Raw genomic sequence first — 24064 nt, 5'->3', positions numbered from 1 at the left:
GGTAACACTGGTTAACAAAATTATATAGGTTTCAGGTACACAATTCTATGACACATCTCTACACTGTATTGTGTGTCATCCCCCCAACTCAAGTCTGTGTCCATCAACTGATGAATGAAAAATTGTATGCTATCTCCACACAATAGAGAATAAGAAAATGGAAATAAAGAAAAGGACTGATAAAACAAGATGAATGAATCTCAAAAACACTAAGAAACCAGACAAAATTATATCAAGTATGATTATGTGAAACTTGAAAAGCTAGAACTGATATTGACAAAGGAGATCAGTAGTTGCCTAGGGCATCAGTCTGTTGTGGGGAGGGTGTGCTTTTAGGAATTTTTATGTTCAGACAATCCTATGCAGTTACTCTCACTCTGGGTTTGTAAGGTCACCGTGCAGGCCTCTCCTTGAGCCTGTCAGGTTTAATATATGGCCACTTTTTCCTCCACACAGTGATAACATTGGGCTTACACGATAATGCAAAATAACCACCATTTTAAAGTTGGTTGATAACCTTAATTCTATCGGCAAGTTTAATTCTCCTTTGCCATTTAACACAGGCACAAATTTCAGGGAGCGGGATGTGGACATCTCTAGGGAGCATTTTTCTGCCTCCACACATTCCCCAAACAGCCAGTGAGCTGAGCGCTGCGTCCTTGGCACACGGCTCTTCGCTTGAAGTGGAGACAAAACCGATGTCACGGGGGAACACTTCCCTCAACACTGTTGCCATTGTTCTAGAGCCACGTGGAACTAGTTTGAACCGCTCCTGTCGCGGGCCCGCCCACCTGAAGAACAGCGCCTCCTGCCGGAGCAGCGGAAGCCCCCGCGGCCTGCCCCGCCCCCCGGAAGCGCGGGCCGGGGGCGGAGCAGCTGACTTCGGGCTGGGAGACGGTGAGCAGTCTGGGCCCGCAGGGGGGAAGCGCAGGGGTGGTCGCGGTGTAGGCCCTGCGGGGCAGGGGGGAGTGGGAGACGCGTTCAGGAAGCCCTCTTTCCGCCCCCTGGGGGTCCGCTACGGGAGCAGGGATTTGGTCACGGGTGAGCTACATGGCTGCTGACCATGGTGTGTTCACCTGCTAGCACCTTCTCAATCTCACCTATTCCGCTTCTGGCATTTGTAAGTCGCTTTATTCGTCTTCGCTTACCACGGGCACACGAGGGACACCTTTGTCACATTCTGAGTATATGCAGTCTCCTAGTGATCATGTGGGTGTAATGTTGAGTAGCAGCAAATGTGGGCAGGGAGGAACAAGTGTGACCTCCAGCTAAATGTCAGTGGTTGCTGTATTTATATCAGTTACTGTCCATTACATAGAACAAAGACCCCGAAGAAAAAAGCGTAGGATATGAGGAATCTTGGCTTATTTGGTAAATCGTGTAATACCCAGGGGTCACTTAAATGAGTGGCAATGAACTTTTTTCTGTCAGGTCCCTAGATACACTGAAAGAAAGACCTAACTGTTCTTGAAAAGTTGTCTCGGAGACAATGCCTCTGATTTGGTTATATGGAGAAATTATTTCTAGAGTTTCCTGGTGATTCTAAGATAAACAAGAATGCAAATGAAATTTTACAGGTGGCTATATACTATTAATATATAGGTTTTGGTTTGTGATTTTTGCTTTACCTGCCTTGCTCCCTGTGCCTTATATTTCCTTGTGTGATTTAAAAATAAGTAAGTAAATAAATAAAACACTACAAGTAAGCTTTCTGAAAATGAAATAAATTCATCCAGTAATGAAAAGAAGCATCACCTTTCTAAAGTTTCAATGATAATAGTTGCCGTTTACTGGGACCAGCTGTGTATAAAAGTATAAGGAGTTTTCTATTCATTCTCTCTTATGTGTTAAGCAGTCCAACTAGCTGCTTCATGCTAGAAGTATAGAGGGGGAGACTGAAGTTCAAAGACCATCTTTTTGATATCTCTTAGTCCCAGGCACCTCCAACTCAATATACTTTTCCCCATCCCTGTCACATTCCCACAGAAAAATTAAACAAAAACCACGCATACAACTATTGTGTCTTTCCTCTCTTTGGGGGAAATGGCATTGTTAACTCAGTTTACACCAGGAACCTGGAATCCACCTTTTCCCCTTCTCTCTATTTGTCCTTCCTAAATCCATCATCAAAAATCCTACCACTTCTTTCTACACATTTCCTTTCCATTTTCTTTAGCCCCATTGCCATCAGCCTATCCCATTCTATCATTTCCCTGCCTTTTCTGTGATTGGAGTCTCCTCTCTGGCCCTCCTGCCCCCTCCCCTGTCCAGTTCATTCACTCTGGAGCTGGAGTGAGTGTTCTAATATGCAGATATAATTGTATTGCTGTCATGGGCTCAGTGAATAGAACGTCCTCTCCAGGTGCTGAGGTCACAAATTCGATCCCCAGTCAGAAGAAGCAACCAATGAGTACACAACTAAGTAGAACAATGAGTTGATACCCACCCCTCTCTCAAATTAATACAAAACAAAACAAAACCAAAAGAACCATCATAAACAGCCCGTTAGTTACCCTAAGGGTAAAATCCAGCAACCTGAATTTAGCTTACGATGGCCTTCAGAAAGGCACTCTGTTTTACCAGCCTGTTACAGCTCTCTTTCAATAACTTGAACTGAACACAATCTCTTTGCTTTTAAAATATGTACGTAATTTCCTTTGCCTCTATCATTCTTTTCCCCCTCTTTGCCTAGCCAGTTTCCATTCAGGCTTTAGCTTAAATATCATTTTCCTAACTCCTCTGGATATTTCTGCTTGATGCCAGCCTAACTCTATCTGTAAGACTCACCACCCTACATTTGTTGAGGTCTGCAGTCCCATCTGCATTGAGGCATCTGTGATGGCAGGGGCAATGAAAGATTTGTGAAGGATTATAAAACCTGGCAAAGGTGTTCAGTGTCAAACTGTTAAATGAATAAAGAAATAAATTGCTGTTGTCCTATTGTGGTGATTAGAGCTACTTTGAATTCTGCCTTTTGAAACTGAATGTAATTCTCAAATGTTTTTGTTTTTGAATATAGTTGAGGAGCCCATGGTGACCGTGGGAGTGGAGCCAGGCTGCCTGGGTGCCCAGCATGGATGGCTACACAATCCTGAGAGTGATTGGGGAGGGCTCCTTTGGCAGAGCCCTTTTGGTTCAGCAGGAAAGCAGTGATCAGATGTTTGCCATGAAAGAAATAAGACTTCCAAAGGTCACTGCTAAAGAAATTAGCTCATGTTGCAAGTATACATGCAACTTGTATGAGAGAACAACTCCTTGAGTCAGTGTGAAATTGCTCTTGGTGCAAAAGATGTAATGGGCCTGCCCAGTAGTGGTGCAGCGGATAGAGCATCGACCTGGAACTCTGAGGTCCCAGATTTGAAACCCCAGGGTCCCTGGCTTAAGCACAGGTTCCTTGGCTTGAGGGCTTGAGCACAGATTTGCCAACTTGAGCATGGGGTCACTGGCTTGAGTGTGGGATCATCATCATGACCCCAGGGTTGCTGGTTTGAGCCCAAAGGTCACTGGCTTGAAGCCCAAGATTGCTGACTTGTGCAAGGGGTTACTGGCTTGACTAAAGCCCCCTGGTCAAGGGAGGCTTCATATGAGAAGCAATCAGTGAACAACTAAAGTGAAGCAACTATGAGTTGATGCTTCTCATCTCTCTCCTCCCTCCCTTCCTCTCTCTCTCAAATCAATAAAATTCTGAGAAGCAATCAGTGAACAACTAAAGTGAAGCAACTGAGTTGATGCTTCTCATCTCTCTCCTCCATCCCTTCCTCTCTCTCTCAAATCAATAAAATTTTTAAAAAAAGATTAATGGGTTTCCTCATTAGCTTTGCAAGGTCTTAATATATTCTATGTGGTTCTTAGAATATTATAATTAACAAAAAGGGAGAAAAATAGTCAAAGGCGACTATTGCTATTTATTTCAATGAGAATACTTTGTAATAATTTATGATTTTGTAAACCTAGGGGTGTAGGGGATCTTTGCCAAAAACAACTCAGGTGCAATATTAATGGAAAAGGAACATAAAAATACAATGAAGAGCAAAGACCTAAATTAACCTTTGGTGTATGTGAAGCTATTTTCAGTTTATAGGTTTTATTTCCCTGTGTGATGAGGAAAGTGATGATTTATCACTATTTATGACTGTATCATAGTTGCCATAAACAATAATCCATGCCATGGAGGCTGCTTAATACTGTTTTGGTCAATGTTTTTTTAAGATTCATTTTAGAGAGACAGAGGGAGTGGGGAAGTATGCATTTGTTATTCCACCTGAACCTTGGTGTTTTGGGATGATCTCCGACCAACTGAGCTCTAACCACCTGCCTAGCAGGGCCTCAGTTTTTTAAAAAACTACATTTTAATAAAATCCCAAAGTGCTGTTTTTCCCTCCACTGCATTATTGATCTTAATTAATTAGTGATTCTCAAATTTGAGTGGACATCAGGATTACCTGGAGGGTTTGTTAAAGCACAGATCGCTGAGCCTCACCCCCCAGTTTCTGCTTGAGGAGGTCTGGGTGAGCCTGGGCGTTGGCGTTATTCCAAGTTACCAGTTAGTTGGTGCTGGTGTTGCTGGTCTGAGAACCCTTGTTTTTTAATTGTAAGAAAGTCATTCAGAATTTCATCCTCATAGAATAAGTTAGAGGAGAGACAGTTTTGAAAACTATTTGTATGTGGTCCTTGTTCATCTATGCTGTAGTAATACACCAGTATATTCTTTTTTTATCGGGACCAGTGGACAAACTGATGTAGACAGTTAAACATTAAGTCTCTAGTTTCTCTTTAAGGGTGTACTCTTGTTAATGGCATACTGGTTCTCAAATCAGGCTATGCTTAGGCTGATGTTAAAACTAGTTTACATTCTATACTTGTAAGGATATATCAGTTTAAGCTACAGAATAAAGCAGCAGTTGAAGTGTCACCATATGTTGTCAGTTTGGTGAACTGAAGTTGGGTCAAAGAGCAGTGCCGCAAAACTGCCTCTGGCATTGAGCTATCGTATACATAAACCCTGCAATGTTACTGTGAAGCTATCTACTTTTCAGTGAAGTATTACACTTACACTTACTTAAAATCTTCTTCTAGTCTTTCTCTGCTATACAGGATTCTAGGAAGGAGGCTGTTCTGTTAGCCAAAATGAAACACCCCAACATTGTTGCCTTTAAAGAGTCATTTGAAGGTAAATATGAGTTCTCCCAGATACTTGCATTTCTGAATTTGAATTATGGTCGCTACACTTTTCTAAAGAGTCTCGCATTTGTTTTAGCTGAAGGACATCTCTATATCGTGATGGAGTATTGTGATGGAGGGGACCTAATGCAGAAGATTCAATATCGTAAAGGAAAGTTGTTTCCTGAAAATATGGTAAGAGAGTGACTTTCTTGGTGTTCCTCAAGATTTAGGGGCAACTTTTCTCATAAAATCTGTGTTGAGATAACCACAGTGATACCTGTGATTACTTGCCATACTAGTTAGGAAGGCCTCATTTCCGTATTCATGCTTACTGTTGTCAGGATGTAGCTGCCTGAGATATTCTTAGGAAGTAAAATAGATGTAAGTTTCTATAACACCAAGGAATAAAATTTCTATCTTTAGAACATATTCAAAATTCAAAATTATATTACTCATCAAATTTTGTACTAGAGATTTAAATTTTTTATTTTTGCTGTATTTAAAGTTAGACAGATGAATTTGTTTTGTATTTCTAGATCATGAAAAAAGTGAAGCCCACATTTCTGTTTCTTGGGAGTACCTGTTCTCAGTCTTTTTCCTTCTAAAGTTTGGCATATTTCCTAAAGTCTAGTACCACCGCCTTTTTAATGGAAAATTGTATATTAATGTTATTTGAATGATTCAACTAAGGAAACTAAATAAACAGCTTTAATAGGGTTTTATTTGTTTTAGGGTATAACATGTTATAAAACTGTATTGGTATGGTCCAGTGGTCGGCAAACGGCAGCTCGCGAGCCACATGCGGCTCTTTGGCCCCTTCAATGTGGCTCTTCCACAAAATACCACGTGTGGGTGCTACCTCGATAAGGAATGTACCTACTTATATAGTTTAAGTTTAAAAATTTTGGCTCTCAAAAGAAATTTCAATCGTGCTGTTGATATTTGACTCTGTTGACTAATAAGTTTGCCGAACACTGGTATAGCCTGACCGGGTGATGGTGCAGTGGATAAAGCATCAGACTGGGAAGTGGATGACCCAGGTTTGAGACCCTGAGCCAGCTTGAGCATGGGCTCATCTGGTTTGAGCAAAGCTCACCAGCTTGGACCCATGGTCGCTAACTTGAGCAAGGAGTCACTCAGTCTGCTGTAGCCCCCCAGTCAAAGCACATATAAGAAAGCAATCAATGAACAACTAAGGTGCTGCAACAAAGAATTGATGCTTCTCATCTCTCTCCCTTCCTGTCTGTCTGTCCCTCTCTCTGACTCTCTCTGTCTCAGTCACAAAAACAAAACGAAACAAAAAAACACACAACTGTATTGGTATAAATATTTTTTACTTAAAAGTTGTTTTGTTAAAAATATGGGTTCCATAGGCCCTGGCTGGTTGGCTCAGTGGTAGAGCATTGGCCTGGCGTGCAGGAGTCCCGGGTTCGATTCCCGGCCAGGGCACACAGGAGAAGCACCCATCTGCTTCTCCACCCCTCCCCTCTCTCCTCCCTCTCTGTCTCTCTCTTCCCCTCCCACAGCCAGGGCTCCATTGGAGCAGAGTTGGCCCGGGCGCTGGGGGTGGCTCTATGTCCTCTGCCTCAGGCGCTAGAATGGCTCTGGTTGCAACAGAGCAATGCCCCAGATGGGCAGAGCATCACCCTCTGGTGGGCATGCTGGGTGGATCCCGGCCAGGCACATGCAGGAGTCTGTCTGACTGCCTCCCTGTTTCCAACTTCAGAAAATTACCAAAAAAATAAAAAATTAAAAAAAATATATATATGTATGTATAAGTTTAAAAATTTATATATATATGGGTTCCATAGAAGAAGGTCAACCTTTGCTTCAAATGGATGAATCTCCATAGTAAAAAGAAAAAAATTAGTCTGACATTTAATGGTAGGTATCTGAAAATTCTGGGTGGTATTAACTGGGGATTTATAAACAGAATACTGACCTCAAAGGATTGTTGACAATACAATTAAATCTTTTAATGTTTTATTAAATTAATTTATTGTTTTATTCAGTGAGAGGAGGGGAGGTAGAGACAGACTCCTGCATGTGCCCTGGCTGGGATCCACCTGGCAAGTTCACTAGGGAGCGATGCTCTGCCTATTTGGGGCGTTGCTTCATTGCTCACCAACTAAGCTCTTCTTAGAGCCTGAGGCGGAGGCCATGGAGCCATCCTCAGCACCCAGGGCCAACTTGCTCCAGTGGAGCCATGACTGCAAGAGGGGAAGAGAGAGTGAGAGAGAGAGAGAGAAGCAAGAGGGAAAAGAGTGGAGAAGCAGGTGGGCGCTTCCTCCATGTGTCCTGACTGGAAGTCAAAACTGGGATATCCACATGCCAGGCTGATGCTCTACCACTGAACCAACTGTCCAGGGCCAAATCTTTTAATGTTAATATAAGAATAGTCCAAAAAAGGAAATAAAAATCTGATGTAATGATTGCACTATAAAATCATAGCAGGTTCATTTCTAAGTTGTAAACTACCTTTATCTGTGTGTTTAAGAAATGTTTAATTGATTGAATACAAGAAAAATATAGTGGGAATTTTATTGAAATAAATTGCTGTTTGGATCATACAGAAAATGACGAGCCCTGGCTGGTTGGCTCAGCGGTAGAGCGTCGGCCTGGAGTGCGGGGGACCCGGGTTCGATTCCCGGCCAGGGCACACAGGAGAAGCGCCCATTTGCTTCACCACCCCCCACCCCCTCCTTCCTCTCTGTCTCTCTCTTCCTCTCCCGCAGCCAAGGCTCCATTGGAGCAAAGATGGCCCGGGCGCTGGGGATGGCTCCTTGGCCTCTGCCCCAGGCGCTAGAGTGGCTCTGGTCGCGGCAGAGCGACGCCCCAGAGGGGCAGAGCATCGCCCCCTGGTGGGAAGAGCGTTGCCCCTGGTGGGTGTGCCGGGTGGATCCCGGTCGGGTGCATGCGGGAGTCTGTCTGACTGTCTCTCCCTGTTTCCAGCTTCAGAAAAATACAAAAAAAAAAAAAAAAAAAAAAAAGAAAATGACGAAACATGGAATTCCCAGTTTTTCTGATTTTCTCCAGTCAACACTGAATATTAGTTGAACTATGTCATTTTTAGTTCTGTTTACCTTATGTAAAACCCAAATCAACTGAGGCCTAGAGATGATTCTTTGGAATTTGGGGTTAATGTAAACCAGTTTTTACATTCTTGCAGATTTGCATGCTGTTTTCTTACAGATTCTTAATTGGTTTACACAAATGTGCCTTGGCGTAAATCATATTCATAAGAAACATGTGTTGCACAGAGATATCAAATCCAAGGTAAGTGGAATACATTTTGAGGCCCCCAAACTCCCCCAGAACTATTTTACTTAGTTTCTTTTTCTATTATCATAGCCTTTTTTTCTATTATCATAGTCTTTTTTTCTATTATTGTATTTCCTTTGAGGACATTTTTATTTAGTTTAGAAACACTTGTCAACATAGTACTCATACTAGCCAAATAAGCCACTACCTCAGAAAAAGTCACTCAGTCTGTTCAGTAGTATATATTAATGTGTTTCAAACTCTCTTAGCAACTGCTAACTAAGACTGTATGTCCTCAGATGTAAAATGACTGAGGTCTGGGCTGCCACATGGAGTTATACTGACACAGGCCCCCAATCAGCTGATCAGGGTCCCCTGATACAACCTGAAGCTCGATTGTTAGGTTTCTAAGCAGTCATCCTGAATTCCCCAGCCAGGAGCTGTGTCCTTGTCAAGAGACTATCTTGCCTTTCATGTCCCACTGAGGGACTCAGCTCTCATCGTTTCCTGCAGCACGTCCGCCCTTAATCTCCGTCATCGGCAGGCTTTGAAAGGCAGCATCTCTAGAGATCTCTGCCTTGTGTCTGAATACTGGAAGACATCATCTGAGCTCTTCTTTTTTTAATGCAGAATATCTTTCTCACCCAAAATGGGAAAGTAAAACTGGGAGATTTTGGATCTGCCCGTCTTCTCTCCAGGTGTGTTTATCTGTTCTATAATAGTGACAGTAAACAAAGTGTCTGTTACCCAGGATGCTCTGTGCTCATTCCCTGCCTCTCTGTGGTTTCAGTCCCATGGCATTTGCTTGTACTTACGTGGGAACCCCTTATTACGTACCCCGGAGATTTGGGAAAGCATGCCGTATAACAATAAAAGGTAAGTGATGTATTTATTTGGTGCAAGGGCAACTGTTTGGTGACAAGCATTGTAGCCTACAAATGAAGTGTAGTGTTGTTTTTTTTAAATATACCTGAAAACAGTGTCAATCTGAATTTCCAGGCTTCTAAATGAAATCATAGTTTTCTGACTGCTCTAATCAGAGTTGAGAGGAGCTTAGTGTAAATGCAGAAAGAAAGGTACACATTTCTAGAGACAGTATGAATTATGCCACTGGTTCTTAAACTTTGCTATTCCCATTTTTGAAAATCCCAAAGTGCAGGCTGCAGTCATGCCAGTGAAATCAGAATGTCCGACTTGGGAAGCAGCTAAGTAACTTGCTAGGATCACCAAATTATTCCAATGTGCAGCAAAATCTAGCAACTGCTGGATTATGTCATTGAGTTAACATTTATAGGACTAGATAGTAAGCACTTGACTGATAGGTTAATTGATTGCAAGAAGATAGCATGAAGACCTTATGATTTAAAACTTGAGTTTTGTGAATATAAGTACTATGTGCCCATTGAATGAGTGGGTGAGCAGGGGGCATTGGAAATATGGAGGTGTACAAGAAAGGAAATGGCCATCACCCACTTTTTCACTGCTGTTAATAACATTTTGAGCCCTGGCCCATTGGCTCAGTGGTAGAGCATCGGCCCAATGTGTAGCTGTCTCGGGTTCAATCCTGGTTAGGGCACCCATCCGCTTATCCACCTCTCCCCCTCTCACTTTCTCTCTCTCTTTCTCTCTGTTCCCCTCCTGCAGCCATGGCTCCATTGAATCGGAGTTGGCCTCAGGCGCTGAGGATGGCTCTCATGTGAGGCTCTGCCTCAGACGCTAAAAAATGGCTCTGGTTGCAATGGAGCAAGGGCCCCTGATGGGCAGAGCACCTCCCCCTAGTGGGGTTGCTGGGTGGATCCTGGTTGGGGTGCATGCTGGAGTCTGTCTCTCTGCCTCCCCTCCTCCACTGAATAAAATAATAATAATAATAATAACATTTTGGAGTGTTTTTCATCCATTCATTTTTCCCCACCCCCCCAAACTAGTTTTTTTTTCCAACCTAGTTTTTGTTTACTATATCAACTTTGATATCTCGCTTTTTGTCACTTTATATTATATCACATTCATCCCATATTTAAACTCTTCATAAATATTGTTAGTGGTTGCATAATATTTTACTACATGACTCTTCCAAAATTTACTTCACATTCCTCTGTTTCCAATTTTCAATGTCATGAACAGTGCTGTGATTAATACACCTTTTATGTATAAACATGCCGTTGTTCTTTATCGTTTTCTTGGCATGAGTTCCTAGAAGTGGAAATACCTAAAGGCTCTTGTTGCCTTCTGTCAGGTTGCTTTCTAAAAAGGGGTATGATAATTTGTACTAAATAGGTTCCTTAAGAGTAAAATTGAATGAATTGGTGACAAAACAGCTAGAAAAGGGACTTTGTGAGACAATTGGGAAAATTTCAGTTTTACAGAAGTGTTAGTTATATAATGAACTCAGGCTGCATTTCTTCGCTGTGATACTGGCATTGTGTTTATGAGGGAGAGCACCCTTGCTCGTGTGTTTATGAGGGAGAGCACCCTTGCTCGTGTGTTTATGGGGGAGAGCACCCTTGCTCATTGTGTTTATGAGGGAGAGCACCCTTGCTCGTGTGTTTATGAGGGAGAGCACCCTTGCTCGTGTGTTTATGGGGGAGAGCACCCTTGCTCGTGTGTTTATGGGGGAGAGCACCCTTGCTCGTGTGTTTATGGGGGAGAGCACCCTTGCTCGTGTGTTTATGGGGGAGAGCACCCTTGCTCGTGTGTTTATGGGGGAGAGCACCCTTGCTCGTGTGTTTATGGGGGAGAGCACCCTTGCTCATTGTGTTTATGAGGGAGAGCACCCTTGCTCGTGTGTTTATGGGGGAGAGCACCCTTGCTCGTGTGTTTATGGGGGAGAGCACCCTTGCTCATTGTGTTTATGAGGGAGAGCATCCTTGCTCGTGTGTTTATGGGGGAGAGCACCCTTGCTCGTGTGTTTATGGGGGAGAGCACCCTTGCTCATTGTGTTTATGAGGGAGAGCACCCTTGCTCGTGTGTTTATGGGGGAGAGCACCCTTGCTCGTGTGTTTATGGGGGAGAGCACCCTTGCTCATTGTGTTTATGAGGGAGAGCATCCTTGCTCGTGTGTTTATGGGGGAGAGCACCCTTGCTCGTGTGTTTATGGGGGAGAGCACCCTTGCTCATTGTGTTTATGAGGGAGAGCACCCTTGCTCGTGTGTTTATGGGGGAGAGCACCCTTGCTCGTGTGTTTATGAGGGAGAGCACCCTTGCTCGTGTGTTTATGAGGGAGAGCACCCTTGCTCATTGTGTTTATGAGGGAGAGCACCTTTGCTCGTGTGTTTATGGGGGAGAGCACCCTTGCTCATTGTGTTTATGAGGGAGAGCACCCTTGCTCGTGTGTTTATGAGGGAGAGCACCCTTGCTCGTGTGTTTATGAGGGAGAGCACCCTTGCTCATTGTGTTTATGAGGGAGAGCACCCTTGCTCGTGTGTTTATGGGGGAGAGCACCCTTGCTCGTGTGTTTATGAGGGAGAGCACCCTTGCTCGTGTGTTTATGAGGGAGAGCACCCTTGCTCGTGTGTTTATGAGGGAGAGCACCCTTGCTCGTGTGTTTATGAGGGAGAGCACCCTTGCTCGTGTGTTTATGGGGGAGAGCACCCTTGCTCATTGTGTTCATGGGGGAGAGCACCCTTGCTCATTGTGTTTATGGGGGAGAGCACCCTTGCTCGTGTGTTTATGGGGGAGAGCACCCTTGCTCGTGTGTTTATGGGGGAGAGCACCCTTGCTCGTGTGTTTATGGGGGAGAGCACCCTTGCTCGTGTGTTTATGGGGGAGAGCACCCTTGCTCGTGTGTTTATGGGGGAGAGCACCCTTGCTCGTGTGTTTATGGGGGAGAGCACCCTTGCTCGTGTGTTTATGAGGGAGAGCACCCTTGCTCGTGTGTTTATGAGGGAGAGCACCCTTGCTCGTGTGTTTATGAGGGAGAGCACCCTTGCTCATTGTGTTTATGGGGGAGAGCACCCTTGCTCGTGTGTTTATGGGGGAGAGCACCCTTGCTCATTGTGTTTATGAGGAAGAGCACCCTTGCTCGTGTGTTTATGGGGGAGAGCACCCTTGCTCGTGTGTTTATGGGGGAGAGCACCCTTGCTCGTGTGTTTATGAGGGAGAGCACCCTTGCTCATTGTGTTTATGAGGGAGAGCACCTTTGCTCGTGTGTTTATGGGGGAGAGCACCCTTGTTCATTGTGTTTATGAGGGAGAGCACCCTTGCTCGTGTGTTTATGAGGGAGAGCACCCTTGCTCGTGTGTTTATGAGGGAGAGCACCCTTGCTCATTGTGTTTATGAGGGAGAGCACCCTTGCTCGTGTGTTTATGGGGGAGAGCACCCTTGCTCGTGTGTTTATGGGGGAGAGCACCCTTGCTCGTGTGTTTATGAGGGAGAGCACCCTTGCTCGTGTGTTTATGAGGGAGAGCACCCTTGCTCGTGTGTTTATGGAGGAGAGCACCCTTGCTCGTGTGTTTATGGGGGAGAGCACCCTTGCTCGTGTGTTTATGGGGGAGAGCACCCTTGCTCGTGTGTTTATGGGGGAGAGCACCCTTGCTCGTGTGTTTATGGGGGAGAGCACCCTTGCTCGTGTGTTTATGAGGGAGAGCACCCTTGCTCGTGTGTTTATGAGGGAGAGCACCCTTGCTCGTGTGTTTATGGGGGAGAGCACCCTTGCTCATTGTGTTCATGGGGGAGAGCACCCTTGCTCATTGTGTTTATGGGGGAGAGCACCCTTGCTCGTGTGTTTATGGGGGAGAGCACCCTTGCTCGTGTGTTTATGAGGGAGAGCACCCTTGCTCGTGTGTTTATGGAGGAGAGCACCCTTGCTCATTGTGTTTATGGGGGAGAGCACCCTTGCTCATGTGTTTGGGGTGGAGTGTTTGATGTCTGAAGCTTTTTTCCAAGAGCGTGAGATGTAGATGGAGGAGGGACCCAGCACGCAAACCTGGTGGGTGCTAATGATTGGGGTTAATGACTGGGGAGGCTAGGAAGGAGAGTGTGTGCATTTATAACTTTACTGCAGGTTCCAAACTTTAAAAAGTTAGAATTTGTGGGAAACGGTTGCAAAAAACCATTAGTTAAAATAAAAAATATTATCTATAAAAAGTCTGGAGGATGACAACTAGGAGGTGAGAATGATGAAGAAGAGTGAATGTACAGGGAAAGTTATAGAACCCTTTTTTTTCTGAAGAGCTCTTCTGTGGGAGAGTGAGTAGTCTGGTTCTCCTTGTTTTAGAACGTAGAGCTAACACAGGGTGGAGAGAATCCTCAGAAGACACATGCTGGCTTGTGATGAGGTAGAACCCTGTCCCTTAGAGCCATCCGACAGGGACACACACCGTGCCCGAGGTGCATTGCTGGCCATCAGAGGTGTGATCAAAGGGCTGGTGCTATGCCTGGTGGCCTGGTGTAAGCAGCACTGGATGACTTCTACAGTCCTTTCAACAGTGATAGTTGGAGTCCATAAAGATTCCCTCTTGCACCAAATACTATTGAAACAATACCTGGACCACCCTGATATGGAGGGTTAGATATTGGGGAGCAGAGAGTTTATTGTGAGCATTACTGTGAGTACCTAAGTATTAGACAAAAATTACTAATTTATTTTATAAAATGGTATTTTATTTTAATAGCTAGAAATTACGTACAATTTTGTTCTTATTATAAGTAATCATTTGTCTCTTAATATAGGAAAGTCCATATATTTTCATATGATAACTCATAACCCACATTGCTTCTTTATGTTTCCAGTGACATCTGGTCCTTAGGATGCATTCTGTATGAACTCTGTACCCTGAAGCATCCGGTAAGTATGGTGGACAAAATGGAAAAGGCAGCCTCTTGTCATGACTTGCTAGTCATAAGTCATTGCCGAAGTCCAGTAGACAGTTTGCTTCCCTAGGATGTACTCATTATAAAAGTTTTCACGCTCAGTGGTGGTGGTACAGTGGATAGAGCATTGACATGGAACACCAAGGTCGCTGGCTTGATCGGGCAGCAGATAACGTTTATAAAATTGAAATAACTCGGGAATTCAGTTCGGCTGGTATTTTTTTATTTCCATTCTCCTTCCTTGCACCTACTTTTACTATTCAATTTTACTTTTTTAGTTTCAGGCAAATAGTTGGAAAAGTCTTATCCTTAAAATATGTCAGGGGTCCATGAACCCACTGCCATCTCATTATTCCTACGAGCTTCAGCATCTAATCAAGCAGATATTTAAAAGGAACCCTTCCGATCGTCCCTCAGCTACGACACTTCTCTCTAGAGGCATCTTAAATAGGCTTATCCAGAAGTGCTTACCCCCCGAGGTATGCTACATGTTGGATTGTCAGTATTCAAGTGTATGGTAAAATGGTTTGTTATCTTTTAAACACAATTATATGATATACATGCTTGTAAAAACTCTAATGAAGTATATAAGAAAAACATAAAAGGGCCTGACCTGTGGTGGTGCAGCGGATAGAGCATAGACCTGGAACACTCAGGTCGCTGGTTCAAAATCCCGGGCTTGCCCGGTCAAGGCACATATGAATACTTCTTGCTCCCTCTCTCTCCTCCAAGTAAGTTAGAGTACCATCCTGATACGCCAAAGTTGTGGGTTCCATCCATAATCAGAACAAATGCAAGAATCAACCAATGAATGCATAAATAAGTGGAACAACAAATTGATGTTTCTCTCTCTCTCTAAAATCAATAAATCAAAAATTAAAAAAAAAAAAAACAAAAAGTTAAAACTTCCTTTCCGTCCTCTTCTCCTTTCCACAGTGCTGTTTCCCAAGTGTAATTACAGCTATAGTTTTGTATATCCTATCAGATTTTTTTGTAGACATATATGTATCTGTGTGTCTAAATTATATATTTTTAAATGGCATTTTTTACTTTCAACGTTTAATATTATTGGGGGGAGGAATGTTGATAATTAAATGATATGGCAATGTCTAAAGAAAAGTATATCAGACATCTTTAAATTCTCTGCTTAAAATTTTTAGATCGTCACAGAATACAGTAAGCAGATATTAAAAGAAACCAAAAAATCTAAGCATAGTACACCAAGAAAAAAAGGTAAGAATTTTGGAAAGCTTACTTTTTGTTAAGTTTTTTTTTAAATATAGTATAACAAAAAAGAAAAATGTAATTTTCAAGTTTTAGAGACATTTTTCAGAGATATTCCTTAGATCAAAATTTTCTTTTTGTTAATGGAAGACATAATTCTGAACTGAGTCTTATATTTGGTTTGTCAGGGATCAGAAAGCTTAATCTGGAGATTTTAGTGATGTTCTCTTTTTTATTATTACAAGCAGTCTCTGGGTTATAGACAGGATACGTTCTGTAGGTTTGAAAATGTTAAAATATTTTTATGCACAGAAAGGTAAAAATAAATGCTATAATAAGACAAAGCTCGGTCTTAGTTCTTTCATTAGGTAAGTGTACCTGTCCCAACTTACATACAAATCCAGCAGACCTACAGAACTACCTCGGTCGCAGCCTGAGGACTACCTGACGCACCAGTATTTGCTCTGGCTTGTTACAAGTAAGGTAGAAGGCGTCTGTGGGCTAGCCTGGAAATCTAACCATGAAAATATGTTAAGCTTATTGAAATTGTGTCCCCCAGTTCCCAAAGAACCATCTTGTAAACAAAATTTTTAAAAACAAGCCTTTACAAAAGTTGGCACTGTTCACATAATAGCTGCAGAAAATTTTCATGTATCTCTAGTCAATCCTGAGCACATTTCAAATAAATGGTCTCTTTGGAAGTTGTCATCTCAGTTTTTTCAAAGCTATTTTCGTCCCTTTTTGGTTGTCATTAGTGACTCAGATCTTCCCCCTGGAAAGCTCCCACAAAGACAGTAGGTATGCCCAGAATAAGAGAGCCGAGTTAGGACACGCAGATCATCCACTGTGGGGATGTGCTGAAGTCCTCCATTGTGTGCTGCCCATTATGTTTGTGTTATGTGCTACAAGAGAAACACTTCGAAAATTGTGCTGTTTTCTTAAAGTTAAATTTTAAATGTTATTTTTGTGGAATTTATAAACGCTTCAGTCTTTAAATTCAGCCTTTTCTCCATTATGTAAGAGGCAGTCAGTTAGCTTTGTTTCACCAGTTTGTTTCAGTGTTAATTTTACTGTAGGTACTGCTTTGTAGGTCTTGTTCAGATCCCAGGATACTAGGAAATTAGCTTTCAAATGCTGAGCAACAACCACAACAAAAACAGTCTAAGAAAACTTTCAAGATAGTTTGGGAAATTCCTAGAAAAGAGAAATAAACCAGCCTGACCAGGCGGTGGCACAGTGGATAGAGCGTCGGCCTGGGACGCTGAGGACCCAGGTTGGAAACCCCAAGGTTGCTGGCTTGAGCACAGATTCATCCAGCTTGAGCACGGGGTCACCAGCTTGAGTGTGGGGTCGCTGGCTTGAGTGTGGGATCATAGACATGACCCCTGGTCACTGGATGGTCACTGGCTTGAGCCCAAAGGTTGCTGCTGGCTTGAAGCCCAAGGTCGCTGGCTTGAGCTCAAGGTCACTGGCTTGAGTGAGGGGTCACTCGCTCTGCTGTAGCCGCCCAGTCAAGGCACATAGGAGAAAGCAGTCAGTGAACAGCTAAGGAGACTAAGGAGCTGCAACGAAGAATTGGTGCTTCTCATCTCTCTCCCTTCCTGTCTGTCTGTCTCTGGCTGTCTGTTTGCCTTTATCTTTCTCTCTTAAAAAAAGGAAAGGAAAGGAAAGAAAGGGGAGGGGAGGAGAGGGGTGGGGAAGGAGAGGGGAGGAGAGGGGAAGGAGGAGAAGGGAAAGGGAAGGGAAGGGAGGAGAGGGGAAGGGAAGGGAGGAGAAGGGGAAGGGAAGAGAAAGCAAGGGAAGGGAAGGCAAGGGAAGGGAGGAGAAGGGGAAGGGAAGGAAGGAGAAGGGGAAGGGAAGGGAAGAGGAAGGGGAAGGGAACCAGTGGTGTGGGGCCAGGGCCATCATTCCAGGGCCTTATATCTAGTGATCTCCCCTCTATTCTGTAGACAGAGCAGAACAGTGAAAGCTTTGTGATGGCAGGGTCCGTGTCTCATTTTCTCACACTGTATCCTCAGTACCTGTTATCAGAGTTGCTTAATAGCAAGTTTTGGTTTTTTAAAAATATTTTTAAAGACTTTATTCATTTTAGAGAGGAGAGAGAGAGAGAGAGAGAGAGAGAGAAAGAGAGAAAGAGAAGGGGGAGGAGCAGGAAGCATCAACTCCCATATGTACCTTGACCAGACAAGCTCAGGTGTTTCGAACTGGTGACCTCAGCATTCCAGGTTGTTGCATTATCCACTGCGCCACTACAGGTCAGGCAATAGCAAGTTTTTAAAGTATTGAAAGAATGAGGAACACATACTGCAGACCTCTCCCTGAGGAAAATCAGGCAGGGGCCATCCTTACCAAAGGAATCAGTTGTCATAGTATTTTCCCCCGGCTGCTCAACTGCTCGAGGTGGTAATGACGTAAGTGTAGAAGGTATCTCTTACTGCCTAGTACCTAAATGGGTTGGCATAAGTAAGAGGTTTTGACTTTCAGACTCTAACTTTAGGAATAAAAGAGCAGGAAATAGGTGTGGTATATTACTAGGTGGCTAAAGCTTGATAATCACCAGTGAGGCGGATGCTTTGGTTCTTTGACTCTAAAATATTCCTTTGTCTCTCAAGCTTTATGCAGATTACATGAGAAGCTAACAATGTGTGCCTTTACATACATGCTTTCTCTTTTTCTTTTTACTCTGCAAGCAGACCCCAACAGAATCAGCATTGCTTCAGAAAAGGAAGCAAGCAAAGCAGTAAGTGTTGTAAAACTAAATTTATGAACAACCATTTCCTGAATACCTGTTGCCATTAGGTGTTTTGAGATATTTGAAAGACTGTGACCTGGTCCCTCCAGTTTAATAGTTTGTCATCTTTTGGCATGTGAAGTAATTGGTGGCTATTGTCCTATACTGCCAGCTAAGGCACTTTAGATAACCTTTTATTTTGTTCATTTTTATTTCATTTTTAATTATTGATGACAAGTGGTTTCAATATAGATGTGAAAGGACTTTGTCCAACTTTCAGTCAAGAAAATTTTGTTTTAGCCTGACTAGGCAGTGGCACAGTGGATAGAGCTTTGGCCTGGGAGGCAGAGGACCTAGGTTCAAAACCCCAAGGTCGCTGGCTTGAGCTCGGGCTCATCTGGCTTGAGCACAGGGTCACTGGTTTGAGCGTGGGATCATAGATATGACCCCATTGTTGCTGGCTTGAGCAAGGGGGTCACTGACTTGGCTATAGCCCCCAGTCAAGGCACATATGAGAAAGCAATCAATGAACAACTAAGGTGCTTCAACAAAGAATTGATGCTTCTCATCTCTTTCTCTTCCTGTCTGTCTGGCCCTCTCTCTCACTAAAAAAAAAAAAAAAAAAAAAAAGAAAAAGAAAATTTTGTTTTAGCCTGGCTTTTTGCTTGTTTTTTATATTGGTAAAATATGTAACATAAAATTTACCATGTTAGCCATTTTTATGAATGCAATTCAGTGGCATTAATTGCAGTCACAGAATTGTGTAGTATAACATCACCACTATCTGTTTCCAGTACTTTTTCATCATCTCAAACATGAACTCTGTACCCATTAAACAGTAACTCCCCAATCCCTGGTAGCCTCTATTCTACTTTCTATCTCTGTAACATAATTTGCCTATTCTAGATATTTTGTGTAAAATGGTATTATACAATATGTGTTCTTTTATGTCTGGCTTCTTTTGCTTAGCATAATATTTTCAAGGTTTACCTATGTTATAGCATGTATCAGAATTTCTCTTCTTTTAATTTAGATCCTATTTTCATATAGACATTTTTTTGTTCAAAACCTCTTAGGGCCTCCATTTGTCCCATGAATCAAGTTGTCATTTTTCAGCCTGGCAAACATGGTCCTGTTTGTCTCATTTAGCTCTGGGCAGCTGCTACAGGAAAGCTGCGAGATAAAGTCATGCATAGTAACAGCTGACCCACTTCCTACTGTTGGCAAAGCCCTGAAATTTTTCTGTTTATGGAATATACTAGTAATTAAACTTGTAAATTTTTTGGAATGAACCTTAATTTGTAAACAATAACAATATCCCACTATTATGTTGCTAGTAATGGAATATATCCTGCCTCTGCACTTTTTTTTTTTGCATGGTAATATCTGTGTTTTTGCAGCTTTACTGAGGCATAAGGACTAATAAAATGTACTCATTTTTTGTGTACAGTCATATAATAACCACCATAATCAAGGTAAATAAATCCCATGTCCCAGAAAGCTTTCTTGTGGTTCCTTTGTGGGTGACCCTGCCTCTTGACTCAGGCAGCCACCACTGTGATTTTAATACCACTTAGAATAGGTGTAAGTCAATATGTTTTCACAAAATGATTGTAAACAGAATGGAGAAGGAGGCATAAAGTAAGTCAGGTAGCAGCGGAATTGAGGGAGGATGAGAATCCTGGGCAGACCCACAAGGAGCGATGGGCGTGTAGGCAGAGCTGCGAGGTGCTGGGCCGGGTGGGGGTGGTTTGTTGGATGCTACTGTCTGTTGGGCAGTGACTTTGAGTGGGGATGGAAGATGAGGGTCCCCTATATATATTTCATTTATTCATTTTGAGAGAGAGAGAAAGGGGGTAGAAGACCAGGCAAGCCCAGGGTTTTGAACCAGCGACCTCAGCGTTCCGGGTCCATGCTCTATCCATTGCGCCACCACAGGTCAGGCCTCCCCTGGCATCTTTTAAAAACTGCTCATCACAACCACCTCTCCAAGGTTTTGATTTTTTGTCTGTGGGAGAGACCTTTGAAATCACGTTCTCTAGATGTGCTGGGAGAGAACTTTGAGAACCACTATACAGAAATAAGAAAACGACATGCCAGCTACAGCCTACTGTTTAATTTACTGATTCATTCAAGAAGTCATTGAGAACCTTTGTGTTGGAGACTGTTGAGGCAGTGGATATGTATTTCTCCTCAAAATACATGCAGACTTAAGCTAGGATAGTGTGTTGGTATACTTCATGGAATCAAGAGCTTAGGTAATTTGGAAAAGTACTAAATTAAGTGGGAATATTTTGGCCATAAATAGCAACTTTATAAAATTTCTCACTTTGATATTTCCAGTATGGAAAGCCCAATATAGCAAACCATATTGAAAATTTTTATTACTTATCTTCTTCATATTTGCAGTGATTGAAATTAACAATCAGTAATGTCTGACTGTTAATACATATATGAATATGATTTTAATATATATCATATGTATAATATATATAGCTATTAATACACACTTGTGCATAGGGTTCTATAGTTATTAATATTTTTAATTTACTAATCTTTAAAATTAAAATAGCTGACTTTGTATAGTTGTTTACCTTTTTATAGCAATTCAAGCATTGATTAATCTGTATTTTTTATCTCTTTTAAAGCAAGGGGAAGAACAAGGTAGAATGTGCACCCGCACTGATTGGGAAAGCATTAGTAAAAATTCAGCTGCGAGTGCATTGGGGAGAGTAAACAGAGAAGAGAAAGGTAGGTTCTTCAAATTCTGATCATTGTGTAAGTGAGGGGCTAGGAAATGCAAAAGGAATACCAGTTGTTTGCAATACTAGGTTATAGGTGTCAGAAGCAAGTGGAAATGCAAATTTTTGTTTGTTTATCCAGTAATTTATTTCAACAGTATCTTATTTACCCATAAAAAAAGAGAGAACGGAGTTTATTAATAAGAGCCTTTAGAGAAGCTAGGATTTGTTATGCTCTCCACAATAGAAAGCATGGTCTATCTAAGTCCTCTCAGGGCCTCATTCTTGCACATGTGTAATATGTAAATATATACTTATTATTTTTTTAAATTCCCTTTAATGATTTGTTTTGCCTTGTCATCTGTATTTTTAATTTTTATTTATTAATTTTTAGGCAGGGGGAGGAGGAAGAGAGGGAGAAACATCAGTTTGCTGTTCCACTTATGTATGCATTCATTGGTTGACTCCTGTGTGTGCCCTGACCAGAGACTGGACCCACGACCTTGGCCTGTCTGGATGATACTCTAACCACTGAGATACCTGGCCAGGGCCTGGATTCCCTTTTCATTTCCTTTACTGCTTAGCCTTGAACAACATTGTTGTTAGACCTGAGTTTGAAAGAGAAAAGAAATATTTCTGTATTGTTGTTAGAGAAATACCTGTATGGATATAAAGAAGTAAATAAGAGTATTGGCCTTCTTTATTTACATTTTAAAACCGGATAATAATTGTGTTTACCCGAGAAAAGCCAGTTCAAGTCCTCTCCGGCGACAGTGGGAGAAAGAGGTATCCAGTTCAGTGCTCACAGCTTTGGAAGATGCAACCATCCTCGCCTCCAGTTTAACTTCAGAGGATGATGGAGGTGAGTAGTCAGATGAGTACTATTATCATGGGACATTTTCTAATAGTTCTTTAATGGGCTGGAGGTTTTCTTTTTGTAATGTCACTCTGTGATGGCTATTTGATGTCACTCACGTAAGTGAACTAAAATTTTAGTAGGAGTAAAATATAATTAATTTTGCTTACAATATGACCTGGAAGTTACATGATGAAAATCTTTGTTTGGCCCTCATTTTTATCTTTTCACAACTAGGTGGTTCTGTAATAAAGTACAGTGGAAGTCATCCCCGTAAGCAGTGGCTCAGAGAGACTCCTGAGACCTTGTTGAACATCCTTAAGAATGCTGATCTCAGCTCAGCGTTTCAAACATACACGATATACAGAGCAGGTGATTCGTGTCTGTTACATAATCATTGGAACCTTTGAATTGTTTTTTTTTAATTGTGATATACATAACATAAAATTTACCATTTTGACTATTTTTAAGTGCACTGTTCAGGGGCAGTGAGGACATTCACGCTGTTGTGCGGTCCTCACCATCCATCCCCAGAGTTTTTCGCATCTTCCAGAACTGAAACTCAGGACCCGTTAAACAACAACCTCCCATTCCCACCTCCCAGAAACCTTTTGATTTTCAAGTTATAAAGTGACTCGTAGCATGGTAGTTTTAGGTTTTCTTGAATCTCTGATAGGTAGTCTTAAAATTTCCTAGGGAGCTTTATTACTTCTGTTTACTCATTTGTTTGCTTATTTTAATAATCACATGACAAGTTTCTTTGCAGAGTAGCTCATTTTTCCTATGTAGATATACAGGTGTCTTTATAGTTCAGACTTCATCAGTAAAAAACTGTAATCTAACTATCCAAAGATAACTTTTAATACTTTAAATTTTTATATTTGAGGGTTTTAATTGCATCCTGAATTTTTTTTTTAAGAAAGTAGCATTTTTAAATTTAATACACATACTGCTGTTTCCTGGGCCTGTTTTACAGCAGAAATCAATCTGGCTGATGTGGGGAGGTACCGCAGAAAAAATATAGAACATGAGTTGTCCTCAGTTAGCCAGCAAGCTCTTGGGGATTTTCATCCAAAGTGGAGGAAATCAATAAGTACTATTTAGATTTGCCTGATTTCTATTACTATTCCTCCAAAGGTTCAGAAGGATTCTCCTTGAATGGTCCCCTGTCTGCAGAAACAGCGGCATCAGACACTGTTGATGGAGGTTACAATTCTGTCATTTTGGATCCAGAGAGACTCGAACCTAGACTGGACGAGGAGGACACGTGCGTTGTGATACACTTAGAAAGCTTAAGTTGTCTGTGTGTGTGTGTGTGTGTGTGTGTGTGTGTGTGTAATATACATTATACCTGAATAACTTCAGGTTTAATAGCAGCTGGTTCTATTATTTTACATAATTAATGAATATATCACGATCTTTTGTCTGGGATGGGTATTGCGCAATAGTAATTACTGAATTCCTGACTAAACCATATGTTTGTACTTGTTCAAACTTAGTATTTTTTAATATATTTTTTAATATATCATATTTTATGCTGAAAATATTATTGAAACAGTGAAAGAAGTGATCTTTGGAAGAACTGATAATATTTTCTCTGTTTGATCACAGTATGGAGCTTATTTTTCAAAACTGGAAATATTGTTGCTCTGCTTTGAACAAATACTTACAGAACCCCTAATTCTGACGCGTGACATCCATGTTGCTTTTTCACAGGGACTTTGAGGAGGAAGACGACAACTTTGACTGGGTGTCAGAACTGAAGCTCCGGACTGGATGGCAAGGGGCGTCTGACGCGCCCGAGGAGGTGCCCTGAGTCACATTAAGTAATGTTCACGTGAGGAATTGACCCTGGGTAATGTTGGCTCAAGAATGTATATTTCCCTTAGAAACAGAATAAAGTGGGAGGAGCCTATGAATATTTAAAAATGTCCCTGGTTAGTATTATAAGGTTTAAAAAAATCTATACTTGTGAGTTTTTGAACTCAAAAGAGAAGGTGTAGAGTAATGATGTGAGCTTTGGGCTTTGCAGTTTAGATAGAACAGAAAATCACTGTTATGTGATTATAGGAAACTACTAGACCTCTTTGGGCCCGAATTTCCTCAATTATAACATGAGAATAATAATGCCTGTCTCACAGGGATGCTGACCATAGAGAATGACAGCAGCCCACAGTGTTACTATTACTATTTGTACTGTTATGATGTGTTTATTACTATGTAACTCTTTTTACATTTATAAAGACGTGAGAATCTAAATATATTTAATTATAACATAAT

At 41.9% G+C, this 24064-nt stretch overlaps 1 protein-coding gene across 1 annotated transcript; it reads left to right on the top strand.

The window, feature by feature from the left end:
* Positions 1-983: 983 nt before the first annotated feature.
* NEK3 (NIMA related kinase 3) lies at positions 984-24053 on the top strand. Its single transcript, XM_066234745.1, is given in 17 exon segments — positions 984-1120; positions 3020-3190; positions 5077-5170; positions 5258-5355; positions 8356-8439; positions 9055-9122; positions 9215-9258; positions 9261-9300; positions 14152-14206; positions 14511-14711; positions 15393-15465; positions 18147-18196; positions 20836-20938; positions 21677-21790; positions 22022-22156; positions 22922-23051; positions 23501-24053. Coding segments are annotated over 16 exon segments (1506 nt in total). The 5' UTR covers positions 984-1120; positions 3020-3073; the 3' UTR covers positions 23601-24053.
* Positions 24054-24064: the final 11 nt, after the last annotated feature.

The sequence above is a fragment of the Saccopteryx bilineata genome, chromosome 6 (genome assembly GCF_036850765.1).
Source record: "Saccopteryx bilineata isolate mSacBil1 chromosome 6, mSacBil1_pri_phased_curated, whole genome shotgun sequence".
NCBI classification, from domain to species: Eukaryota; Metazoa; Chordata; class Mammalia; order Chiroptera; family Emballonuridae; genus Saccopteryx; species Saccopteryx bilineata.
Note: the sequence above shows the minus strand (reverse complement) of the source record. Positions and strands in the feature narration are given on the sequence as shown.